The sequence below is a fragment of the Anas platyrhynchos genome, chromosome 3, assembly GCF_047663525.1.
Source record: "Anas platyrhynchos isolate ZD024472 breed Pekin duck chromosome 3, IASCAAS_PekinDuck_T2T, whole genome shotgun sequence".
NCBI classification, from domain to species: Eukaryota; Metazoa; Chordata; class Aves; order Anseriformes; family Anatidae; genus Anas; species Anas platyrhynchos.
Window position 1 is genome coordinate 37,018,657 of NC_092589.1, and position 12,037 is coordinate 37,030,693.

The following is a 12,037-nucleotide window of genomic DNA, read 5'->3' on the forward strand; positions in this document are numbered from 1 at the left end:
AAGACAAATTCTGTTCTGAAAAACATATGGCAGATCTGTGCAAACAGGTAAGGACTGTGAAGATCAAACTTACAGACTTCATAGACCCCTGAACATCCTATGTGATTTAACTCATGATGGGCAAGATCTCAGCCTCTACTATGAATTTTGAATTCAAGCTTCCTATCATTAGTAATGTGAACTTTTTTGGCACAAAGCAGCTATCTGACTTTACCTGGTTTGGCATTCTTCCTGCTCTGTGTGTAACCGTGGCATGCAGAAATGTTACGAGTCTTTGTTGTGTACAGTGTGTTTGAAGGTAAGGTCATCTTTGTTTTTCTGGGAACAATGCTCTGAGCAATTGCAAACTAACTAGCATAGAAATCTTTTGCATTTAACACTTAGAAGGACATTGTGCTGAAGCAATAACCATAGTTGATACAATTTGGGGAAATATTCAGTTGATACAATTTGGGGAAGTATTCAGAAACTTGAACAAAAAGTTTCTGAATGTCTTTGTATTAAGCCCAAAATAAACCAAATGTGCTTACATCCACACTATGCTGAAGTCATAGTTTCAGAGGCCTTCAGCAATGTACAATCACACAGATCTTCTGGAATTTAAAAATTAAAAAAAAAAAAAGTAAACAAAACAAATAAATAAAAAGAAGAGTAGACCACAGAAAATAATCACAAGAGAATTTGCACTGTAGTTAGACTGAGTGTTGGACTCGATGATCTTGAGGTCTCTTCCAACCTAGAAATTCTGTGATTCTGTGAAGTGAAAATATTTTTATGAGTCCTTGCAGAGATAAGTGCTGATTATGTGCATCTCTTCTTTCCATGATGTTTAATGTTTCTTCTGGGCGGGAACAAAAGAAAAGCCCTTTAAGAAAGCACTTGGAGAAGGAGTCCTCCCTGACAAGCATCCTTGCTTCATGCAGTTGAGCCTGCTCCTCTGTTGTACAAAGCTAGATGTGAAGGAGACTGAGGGAGCTCTAGGAATTTAAAGTGCTAGAACATTGCCTCTCTGCAGCCAGCAAGCAAATACAGAGAGGCCATCATTATGGTCTCTTTCTTCACGCGTGAATGACAAGATACTGAGTGATTACTAAGAGATAAGTGAATAAGGAAGACAAAAGGTAGGAGGAAGTCTCCAGCACTATGGAACTTGTGCTGAGATTCAGTTGCAATCACACCTCGGGTGTTGTAGCCCTTTGTGGTGGGAGATTTGTAGCTGCAGCTATATTGCAGGGGGCAACATCTTTTCTTTGGGCTCACATATGTAAATGCAGTCTCTTAGCTAAGTTACTTCATTATCAGCAGAGCTTCTAGCATTGACTGCATGGAGCTTCTCAGCTCACAGCAAGTGCAAGGTTGAGCACATCACCTTAAACCTTGGTGGTTTACCTCCTATTTTACTGGGCTGTAAAAGAGCACAGACAGATTCTGAAGCATAGGGATTCATCAGGCTTTGGTAATTTTAGTCATGTGGGTACAGTAACTGCTTTTAACATGGAACTGGAGAAACAGTAGCCTGTGCTGAGAAAGAGTCCAAGAGAACAAGTGACAGTTTGATCCTATCACTATTGAAAATGGTAAAAGGCAGCTTGACTTAATGATAAAATGGAAGCTAAAGACAACAGTCACGCTCCAAATTTACAGGGATTTTTAACCAAAGACCTGTACCACTGAGACATTATGTAGCAACTCTGTTACATTAATTTGGAACTGGTGTGATGTTTCCTCTGAAAGTGATAGCTTTCTCATATCATTGAGCATATCCAGAGCAGCCAGGCATCTCTGTTCTGTCTAGCTGAAGTACTTTGGTGGCCACCATTTGGTAGTTGTACTCTGACATTTTGAGTAGGATAGCTCAGCCTCCTTTCTGAGAGCAAGGCAAAAGAGAAGAGAAAGAAATGTCTTTTGCTCAAAATCTTGCAAGGTTTTCCAGACCAGACCTATATTGCTTCTGCTGGGTCCCCTTGACAACAGGCTGTTGCTTCATCTGTTTATAATAACCCTAACAAGCTTCAGTACAAGCATCTATGAGCTGCCCTATAAAGTGTTCTCTTCTAAATCGCTGGCGATGGTTATGGGGCTTTTTTTTAAAAATAGTTAAGCCAAGCCAAATTTTGAGTTAAGTCCTATGTCTCAACTAATTTCCAGCGACTCAATTCGTTAGCTGCCAAATGGGCTGCGTGCCAATGCCTGATCAACAAGCCAATTTCTTCTTGATGGAAAGGTTGCAGTAGAGAGGCCCTCAGCTCCATCAAATCCCTCTCATAAGCAGTACTATACCCCAGCCTTCAAAATACTAGTCTTTCTAGTTGAATTTGGACATCTAATCCTGTTTTCCGTGCCACTTCTGTTGATCAGAGCTCTGAAGAAAATAGAGACCTAAATTCACACAGGATAGATTGTCTGGAATCCGTTGATGGTGGGTAGGGTACAGAGGATCTCTGACAGTTCACCAACAGGGTCCTCTGCTTGAATTCTCCAATCTAGAGGACCCAAAATAATAAAAAAGCATGTGTGGCTCTAGGTTTCATTTTACTGTAGAACTGCATCTCTTCTAGTGTTAAACACAGAGTAATGGCACTAATCTGTGCCTGTATTCCAGTCTAGTAGTTCTAACCCCAACAAAAACTGAAGCAGATCTTCCTAAACTCAAGTTCCTTTTCCCCTTAGAGAAAAGGTGGCAGAAGCATCCTTGGGCAGCTAGTTGGCTCACTCTGAGAAAATCCATTTTGTTCTGGTATTTAGGAGCTGCCCTGAAATAATAAAGCCAGGTTATGTCCCAGCATGCAAGAACAACCCTAGCCTTAGAGAACAAAACCCCCACATCTGCATCTTGTAAGGAAACAGATTTTCTTTTAGGTTTCTAAGAACTTATGACTATAAACAAGTGTGATGACAAACTGTTGGACAGAAGCAGGAGAGAAGAGCTTTTTTTTCCTCCCCCCCTTTTTTTTTAATGCCCAAAAATGGAGGTTCAGAAGTGCAGCAGAAGTAAAAACTTACAAAGGTCTGGAAAAAAATAACTTTTTGGACTCACAAAAGAATACCTCCTTTAGTCTGAATCATCAGCACTAACTCCCTTTTCTGTCTGCTTTTCTCCTTCTGTTCAACTCAGATTTACCTCTTGTTATTTTTGCTTGATTTAGTCATGTTGCATTCCAGTTCATACTGGAGATGAACATTTATGTTTCTAGCAAGCAAAACCCATTTTGATGAATTTTTCAGCAGTCCAGTGGTTGTCAGGATTATGTGTGTCCCCTGATTCTTTAGGGAAGTGCAACCTTGGCTGTTAGCTGGGTGGGAACATCCTGCCTTCTGCACACCCACAGCATATGATCTTTCTGTCTTTCCTGCACTGGATCAAGCCTCACAGGGAAGTTTTCCCCCACGGCACTTGGAATCCATCAGTGGGTCATTACCTCTTAGGCTTCATCTGTATTTGGATGAAGGGTTTGTTATTAGAGCTAGCTAACATGTTCTGATCAACACTCTCTAAAACTTGAAAGACTAAAAGGTGCTGTGCCTTTTAATGTGTGCTAAACTGGTCAAGTGAGAGTCTGAGGTGAGGTTAGGCTTTAATATGCTTGTTTAGCACCTATTAAAACACACCCTACTTTATTTACACTTGAGTTTTTAAGTATGTTAGCCAGAATGCATTGGCAAATACGCTTAACTTTACACCTTTCAGTCTAGAACAAAACCTTACTTTGCAGCACACAAGGCTTATAAGATGGCAGTTAGTTATGGCATGCATATATAGTGGGGAAGAAGGTTGTTTATTTGCATAAATTGGGTTTGCCTTTGCACATGTGAGTGCATACACACACATCTGTGTTTACAGGCATACAGATACACAAACATCAAACAGCATGAAGATTATGGTGCTCAGCTTGTCAGCTGAACTCCCACTTCTTTTTCTTTTTTGTACAGACATTTACACACATACTTCCCTGGTCACATCAAGCAGGTCCTAATACTGAGACTGTTTGTCCAGAAATAACTATCACCATTTCTCCTTTTATCTCCCTCCTGCATGATTTCTGTCTTTTCCGGAGAATAGGGGACTAAGTGTTTTGGAAGGAAGGTGAAAATCATCATTAGATTCCTGCTTCTGATGTCAGCTGAAATGGGAAGGTACTTGATTTTGCTTCCTATTGAGTAATGCAGCTTACTGTTTGCTCTTTGGACTAGGAAGAGCACAGGAAAATCCCAACATTGTTTTAAATTATGTCATTAATCAAAGTCCGTGACACACACCACTTTCCTGCGCATGCCTTCTTTTTGGAATGACCTCATCCAGACAGTCCTAGAAAAAATTGCTCTGCCAACGAATTTAGTAAGGGATTGTACTTAATTGGTACAATGTGATTTTTGTGCATTTCACATTTTTTTCATCTGTTCATAAGAGCAGGCCAAGATGCATAAAGGTTGTAGTATCTTGTATGTTTGTCATAAGAGCAGGTGTTCCATCTGAAAGTAGGTTTTAGGGACCCTTTGTTCAGCTGCTTCTTAAGGATGCCGATAGAGCTCCATGCCTTGAGAAAGGTATCCATCTTATGCCTTCCTGCAGCCATGAACTGAGGAGAACAGTGAAACATGTGCATTATTTTTTTATTTTTATTTTTTCCTTTGTGTGTGTGTGCACAAAGGGATTTAGAAGGAATAGCTAAGGTGTAGGGTGGATTCACAGAGCTGAACCTTGGAGGTAAAGAGGAGCAAGGAGAATTTAAACTAGTCCTCCCATAGTACAGGCAAAGATCCACACAGCTTTTTAGTCCCAGGTTTAAAGAAATGTTCTAAAGGCATCGGCTTTGCATTGTTTGATAACAAATCGAGGTCGTTCTTATTTGGGTTCCCAGGAAATCCTTAGCAACTCCTTTAGCCATGAATGTGCTTATTCCAGTTTTTCTTTGCATTCTAGCAGCATTACAGAAAGTGAGCTAACTTTTAATCTTTCTATAACCAGTTTAAGTAACAAACTGCTTGAAGTGACTTACTAAATTCCTGTTGCACAATGTGTGATCCCGCTATCTAGCCTAGAGGCAGAGGGGCTTATCCTCCTGTGATTTGTTAGGGTACACAAGATGATGCATCCAAAGAATGTGCAGTCAGACCTGTGTGAAACTTGGCAGGCCATCTTAGAAGGGTTCAACTAAACCTTGTTTTCATTTTTGGTGTGCATGTGTTCCTGTGTGTGCTTGCCCTTATTCTGATATTCACTTTGAAATTCAGTTTTGAACAAAATCCAAACCTCAGACTGAAGCTTTGTTGAAAGCACCAGGCTTTGCCATGTTTCTGGTCAAATTGCTGGCCCAAATAAGCTGAAAGTTGGCAAATCCATCAGCATAATGAGCATAGCTTTCAGGTAGGCCCTGAAAATTCCTGTGTGGTGTGAGGTGTAACCACATGTGTCAAGTCCATATTATCCAGGAGATATATGTCTAAGGTTTGTCTTGCCGGTGCAGAGACATTAACAGAGATCACTGAAATGTTGGGAGTCTTTCCATATGAAATTTCCCACCTGATGGATATTAGGAACAGCATCTCACTTATTAATTGATAAGAGAAAGACAGCACGTTAGGGAATATCCAACAGGGAGAAAGAGGGGCTGGGTAAAAGCTCCAAGATACAGACTTAATAATACAGGCATAAGAATACTTAGGTCTTCTTAATTTGTTATACATGTGACAATTGTTAACAATCTTTTCATTTCTTTGAGATAACCATCTATATTATGCTGTTTAGGACATGGTCATGGTCATATTGTTCTTGATTACATTTTGGTAGATTCAAATTTAATTCACATGGGTTTGTATTCAGGCATTCTAAAAAAACCTGCATCTACCTGAATGACCTGCTAGAGGAGGCAGGAGGTAAACAGAGCTATCCTGAGAAATGATTTGCAGCCCATTTCATATCTTTGCATCCCCATTTTTAATTCAGGAAGCTCAAAATGAAACATTGCTAGAATTATTAGTTTGAACAGATTTGTATAACCCCATCAGTTTCTGTTGACTTGTCTAGCAGGCTGTCTGTATGGTCTAGTTTGAATTTCCTCTGTATTATTTCCATACTGTTTCCATGATCTTAATCTGAAGAAAGGCAAATTTTATACTAGAATATGGTAGAAAAAGAACTCCAGTGATCTCAGTAGTCTAAATACACTTCTTCCAGTGTAGGCTTAGTCATTTGACATTAGGTAATTGAATAATTCTATATTTCCGTAATTTATGGTGTTATTACAATACATATTGCTACTACAGGTTGACAGAGGCCCTACTGCATCCTTAATATAGCTCCTCAAACCAAAAGCAAGCAAATAACAACAAAAAAACACCAATGCAGCCAAGGCTATTGTAAGAGACTTCAGAAAACATGTGCCTCTTACATATATTATGTTTCTTTGCATATGTAATGGGATCAGAGTGTGGAGTCTGGACTTGGGTCAGTACAGCTGATAGTTACAGTGGAACTGTGCTTTTTTTTTTTTTCTGTCTTTCTCTCTCTCTCTCTTTTTTTTTTTTCTTTTTTTCCCCTTGAATACCTGGGAATTACCCTGTGATCTTTAAGCTAGCCAGCTTTTGCAGATGCTGGGATCACAGGGTTGAGTATCTTTTGAATAAATAAATTACCTTTGTATTGTTTTTGTTATTTTCCCTACCTGCTTTTTCAGGTTTGTGACCAGGTTCATTGAGCTGGATGGCCTGAGCTGTTTGCTGAACTTCCTGAAGAGCATGGACTATGAGACCTCAGAGAGCCGTATACACACATCCGTTATAGGGTGTATCAAGGCACTGATGAACAACTCCCAAGGACGGGCTCATGTCCTGGCTCATCCAGAGAGTATCAACATCATCTCCCAAAGCTTACGGACTGAGAACATCAAGACCAAGATTGCTGTGCTAGAGATCCTAGGGGCTGTCTGCTTGGTACCAGATGGTCACAAGAAAGTCTTGCAAGCCATGCTTCACTATCAAGTCTATGCTGCAGAAAGGACAAGATTCCAGGTATGGGGAGGATGCTTGGACAGGAATAGCCATCTCTGCCAAGGAGTGATTTTTACAGTGCACATATTGCAATATTGCTAAGCAGTCAAAAGGCAATATTTCTCATTGTGTTTTAGGAAAAACACTTCAAATAGATTATCTTTTTTTTTATTATTTTTTTCTCAAGACCTGATTGCTTGTCATTAATGCTGATTTATAATTTCCTGTATTTTACGTTAGAATGGGGAGTTGCTAAGTTAAATGAAAGCTGTTAATCTGTTCATACTATAACCTGATGTCATTGGGGTGCTAATGATTTATTTTTTCCTGGAAGCTGAAGACACAGAATTCCAGGAGCCTCTGTCCTGATTTTAAGTTTGTTTAGTAACACAAGAGGTGTAAATTAAATAATGGCAACAGTGGATTAAATAATGAACATTGGAGCATTTAAATCATCACTTAACAATCAGTTACAAATCATCACCACCTATCAAATGCTGCCTCATATATCTCCTATTCACAGAATAGAAGGGAAACTTCCTGAATCTCAGAAACCTTGGTAGGTCACTATATTATTGACAGGCTTTTATTGTGGATACTGCTGGCTGTTCCTCTTCCTAGTGAACTGAGCACCTTTACAAAAAGATGCAAAAGAATCTGTTGCTGTGTATGAACCTTTAGTTCCTAAACTTTGGGGTAGCCTCACCCATTTGCTACTCTTTCTTAGGTCAAATGGTAAGGGTGGTGTTCGACCAATAGGCCCTGGATCCTGGTCTGTGTCAGCCATTACCTTCTACCACAGTACCTTTTGGTAGATTTCGGGGTACAATGAGCTCGCAAATGTAAAAGTAAATGGAGAACAATCTGTGCTCAAGAACAGTAGCTGCCAATGTTTGTCATTAAGACTGAACATACCTGATTTAGCAGGAGTTTACAAAATTGTTTACAAACAATTGTATCTTGAAGCTGGAATGCTTTTTTCCACTACACTCAGTGATAGCTTGAGTTTTAACAGTTTTTCTCCTAATTTTGAGGAGGTAAGCATTCATCCAAAGACCTCCTCCATTTGCCTTCAGTCATTTTCTTCTAATAGAGGGACAGTGGCGATATTCAGAACACTGATTGAACAAATGTGGTCATGGTCTTCCTTAGATTTTAGTGGAAGGTTTTCTGATACTCTAGGATTTGTGAGTTAAGAGAGTGCTGTATCTTTTTGCCTCTTTTCATTCAAGTGTGTGGCTTCGTTGTCCCACACCTGTACCTCAGAATCATCTTGCAGGTTATTATCAAGAAAGCAGCATCCATTGTAACTCATTGAACCTATAGGAGGCCAACTTAAGGAAAGGATGAACTGACTGCTTATCCTATGCCTTTCTTTAAACTTCAAAGACATAATGTACAATGAAGTTGTAGACAAGCTAGTGAAAGCCTGTTTTTTCTTCATCCTAGTCCTGAATGTAAGCTTTGTAAACTAGACTTTGCAAATACCAGAAGAGCTCCTTCAGATTTTAAATCAAACTCTTTAGGGAGGTATTTCCTGTATCTTGAGCAATTAGCAGTACCAATCGGTATATTGAAGTGTCCAAACAGCTTAGAGCTTGCCACTTTAGGTTAACTTTAACTGGCCACACCTAATCACTGTTATGTTGAAAATTATCTCCCACAACTGGGGATCTGGCAGGACAGGAAAATGAGATATTTTTTTTAATATATATTTTTTTCTGTGAAAAGTAATTAAAAAAAGAACTAAACTTCAGGAATGGGAGAAATATATTTGGAATGTGCAGAGTAGGAGCGAATTCCTTTGGCTCTATGTTCATTATTGAAGACTGATCCTAATGTGAGAAGTTAAAAAAAAAAAAAAAAGAAAAGAAAATGGGAACTGTAAAGGGACAGCTAGATGTAGTTCTATAAGACAATGGCCTAATTAAGGACAAAATAACCAAGAGGAGAATAATCTCAGACTCTCAGATTTGGAAATCAAAAAGTTCTTGTTAAGTAAAAAAGCACAGGGCCTTCTGGAAGCTTTACTGAGCTTACTTTTGTTGGAATATCCAATAAATAACGTAGATGTAATACTGACCTCTGACAACATCAATGTAATTGGTCCTCTTCCTTAAGTTACCCTCCTTGCAACAGTGGTTGGAAATATTCTTCATTCCTATCAACCTTTTCACTGTCAGTTGATTAATCCTCATCTGTGAAAGCTGGCACTTTATTTGTATACTATGTGTTTGGATTATTTTCCACTCTTGCGGATAGTAGTAAATCTTAATGTTCCATTCTCTTCATATCAACTGTGATGACCGGCAGTGCGTATATTGAGAAATCAAGATGTAAACGTGTGAAACACGAAACTGCTTTTCCCCAGTACAATTTGTCTTCTCTCTCTCTCTCCCTTCCTTCCTCTTTATTCCCTTCCTTGTTTCCTTCCTTCCTTCCTTATTTCCTTCCTACCTTTTCATAAGGATGTCATGGTGCTGAGTAAAAATTGTGGGTTGTATCGTTCTAGTTCCACTCTGTTTTGTAAGAATGAGGAAGTGATGTTCAGAACTATTTACTGGCAGCCATCTAAAACATGACCTTGTGGATAACTTGCTGCTGACAGCTTTGGATTGAAACACTGTTTATTTCCAATTTGCACATGTTAAAGTGTGGTGGAGTGATGTGCAGGTTATATATTTAATATGTTACCATAAAACACTGCATGTTCAGTTGAATGTCAGAAGCTGTTGCTGCTCAGTTTTCTAAGCACAACACTTACTACCTGGCACAGGCAGCCAAGAGTAGTCAGAAGCACCAGCAACTGGTGAATTAGTAGAGAAGGAAAGCTGGGACTTCATGTGTGGTTCTTCCTACACTTGCATCATTGCCTGTGTGTTGTTACAACTCCTTGTGTTTTGATAGGGAACTTGCAGTTTTATATTTGTGTTTCTGCAGTCAAAATCCAAATTAGAGTGAGATTCCTGGGTGTTTTAAACAGTTGTAATCCCAATTTAATTAAATTGAACTAGGGTACACCAACTGAAGATCACTATTCTAAAACTGTGCTGTAATGTTTTGGAAAAACTACCAGCATTTCCTTTATGGATTTGACTGAAAAATTCAATGCAATCCTTAACTTCCAAGATAAGTCACTTTACAGATACAGGAGTAAGTACCTAAATACCAGAACTTACTCTTCTCCTTTGAAACTTCAGTCTTCACTTAAATGAATGCATTCGAGTACTACAAGTTCACTCTATATCTCCATCGCTCAGTGTGTTCACAGGGCCATCACCAGCAGCTTTCTCTTCGTACTTGTGACAAGACTCTCTAATTTGTCTGTGACTGAATTTTTGTTGTGGCTATTCCTATATTCTCACATTTGTCAGCTTCTTGCCTGAGCTGGTCCCCTTACCTTCTTTAATTTTTGACTTTTTCTTTATGCTGCCCTTCTGCCTGGAATAATTCTCCTTTAAATGTCCAACAGGCAGGCAGTCCACAAAATGGATAAAAATAAAGGATAAATCAATAATGGATAATTAAAAATAGTGGATAAAAATAAAATATTCATTGAAAACTGACCTCTTCACATAAATATTTCATCTTTACTCAAATACCACAATAATATAAAGACATTCCTTAAATCTCATTCCTGAGGCAATTTGGGAAAAGCTCTGCCTTTGCTTCACCCAATTTTCATTTGAAATGTGCTAATTTGCCTATAAATTGTACTCTGCTCCTCTCTGTCAAACTGATGTTACAAACTCATAGTGCTATAGTGGCCCAGGAAAGTATTTCAGGACATGCCAGTACCTTCCAGACTAACTTGCTGTCTGAAACACCCATACAGCTGCGGCCCCGTTTGGGGAGAAAGAATTTTCCTTTTAGTCTGGAGTGAACATAGATGTTCAATTCAGACTGAAAGGAGCTGATTTCACTTGCTGGTGAAAATATTAACTGGGCTGCTTTGGACAGAACACTCTTGTTTTTCCTCCTAAATGCTACTAGAAATTGTAAAGCTTAAGGTGAAAGAGTAAAGGAAGCTTGGTATCGTCGGTCGAAAAGGTGGAGATTAGAAACATTCCTTCCAGAGCCCCATTGCCTGGTTTGCATTAAGCACCATCAGTACAGAGCATGTTGTGTAGAGAGAAATCTGATCAATTTGGAAATGTAGTAGAGGAACTAAAAAGGAACAAATTAAAACCCTGTATTCCCACTTGAGTTGCTTCTGCCCCTCGGGGCTCATCCAAAGCCTTTTGAGGTTTGCTGTAGATTCAATGAAATCTTACTGGATGTCAGTGATGAGGAATAATAGGATTAAGTGAGGAAAGTTTTGCTTAAATAGTAGGAAAAACCTTTACAACCATAAGATCAATTAGGCCACAGAATTGGCTGCCAAGAGGCGTGGTGAAATCTTTTTCACAGAAAATGTTCAAGTGAAGACTTGAATGTCAGCCATTTGCAAAGGGTTAGAGATACTGGAATTTGGCCATAGTGTGGGCGTAGAATCTGATCTTTAGGAATTGCCTGACCTCGTAGTGTTTCCTTCTAGAGCTGAACAACCACATGAGGATGCGCTGTTCTTTAATGAGTATATTACAGGCTAGAGCTTTTGTTGCTCTTGCTCTTTGGCTTGCCCCCTTGCCCCTGTGTTCTGCTCCTACTTCAGCCTTCTGAAATAGGAGATAGAAAACTTTAGCTAACATCATTCAGCCTCTTGATGCTGTCATGCACGTTGTTGTATAGATTCTAGTGTGCTCTGAAACGTCTATAAGAATATATGGTAGGAATGAGGCCTCTGAAGAAAACCAGCAAAACATTAATTTGTTTTGATGCTTTTATAGTAATGGCTGTTTAAATTATTCCAAGACATGTATGCTTTGTATTTTGGTGTCAAGTCCGGCAGTAACAGAACTAAATACTCTCATTTGTTTCACTTCTGCTTATTTTGCAAGTTGAAGAGTAAAACTGGGGATGTGGGGGGTGAGTTAAAGACTGCTTAATTAGTATCCTATTGCCATTATCAGACATGGATTGGATTGACCATCAGTCTGACTCAATAGGC

At 39.1% G+C, this 12,037-nt stretch overlaps 1 protein-coding gene across 12 annotated transcripts in view; it reads left to right on the forward strand.

The window, feature by feature from the left end:
• DAAM2 (dishevelled associated activator of morphogenesis 2) overlaps positions 1 to 12,037 on the forward strand; it is a 203,572-nt gene that overhangs the window by 135,488 nt on the left and 56,047 nt on the right. For all 12 annotated transcript variants that reach the window (XM_072035714.1, XM_027454027.3, XM_072035715.1 and 9 more), the window contains one exon: positions 6,675 to 7,008. In XM_072035714.1, the coding sequence (XP_071891815.1) occupies positions 6,675 to 7,008 (334 nt within the window). The remainder of the gene's footprint in view (positions 1 to 6,674; positions 7,009 to 12,037) is intronic.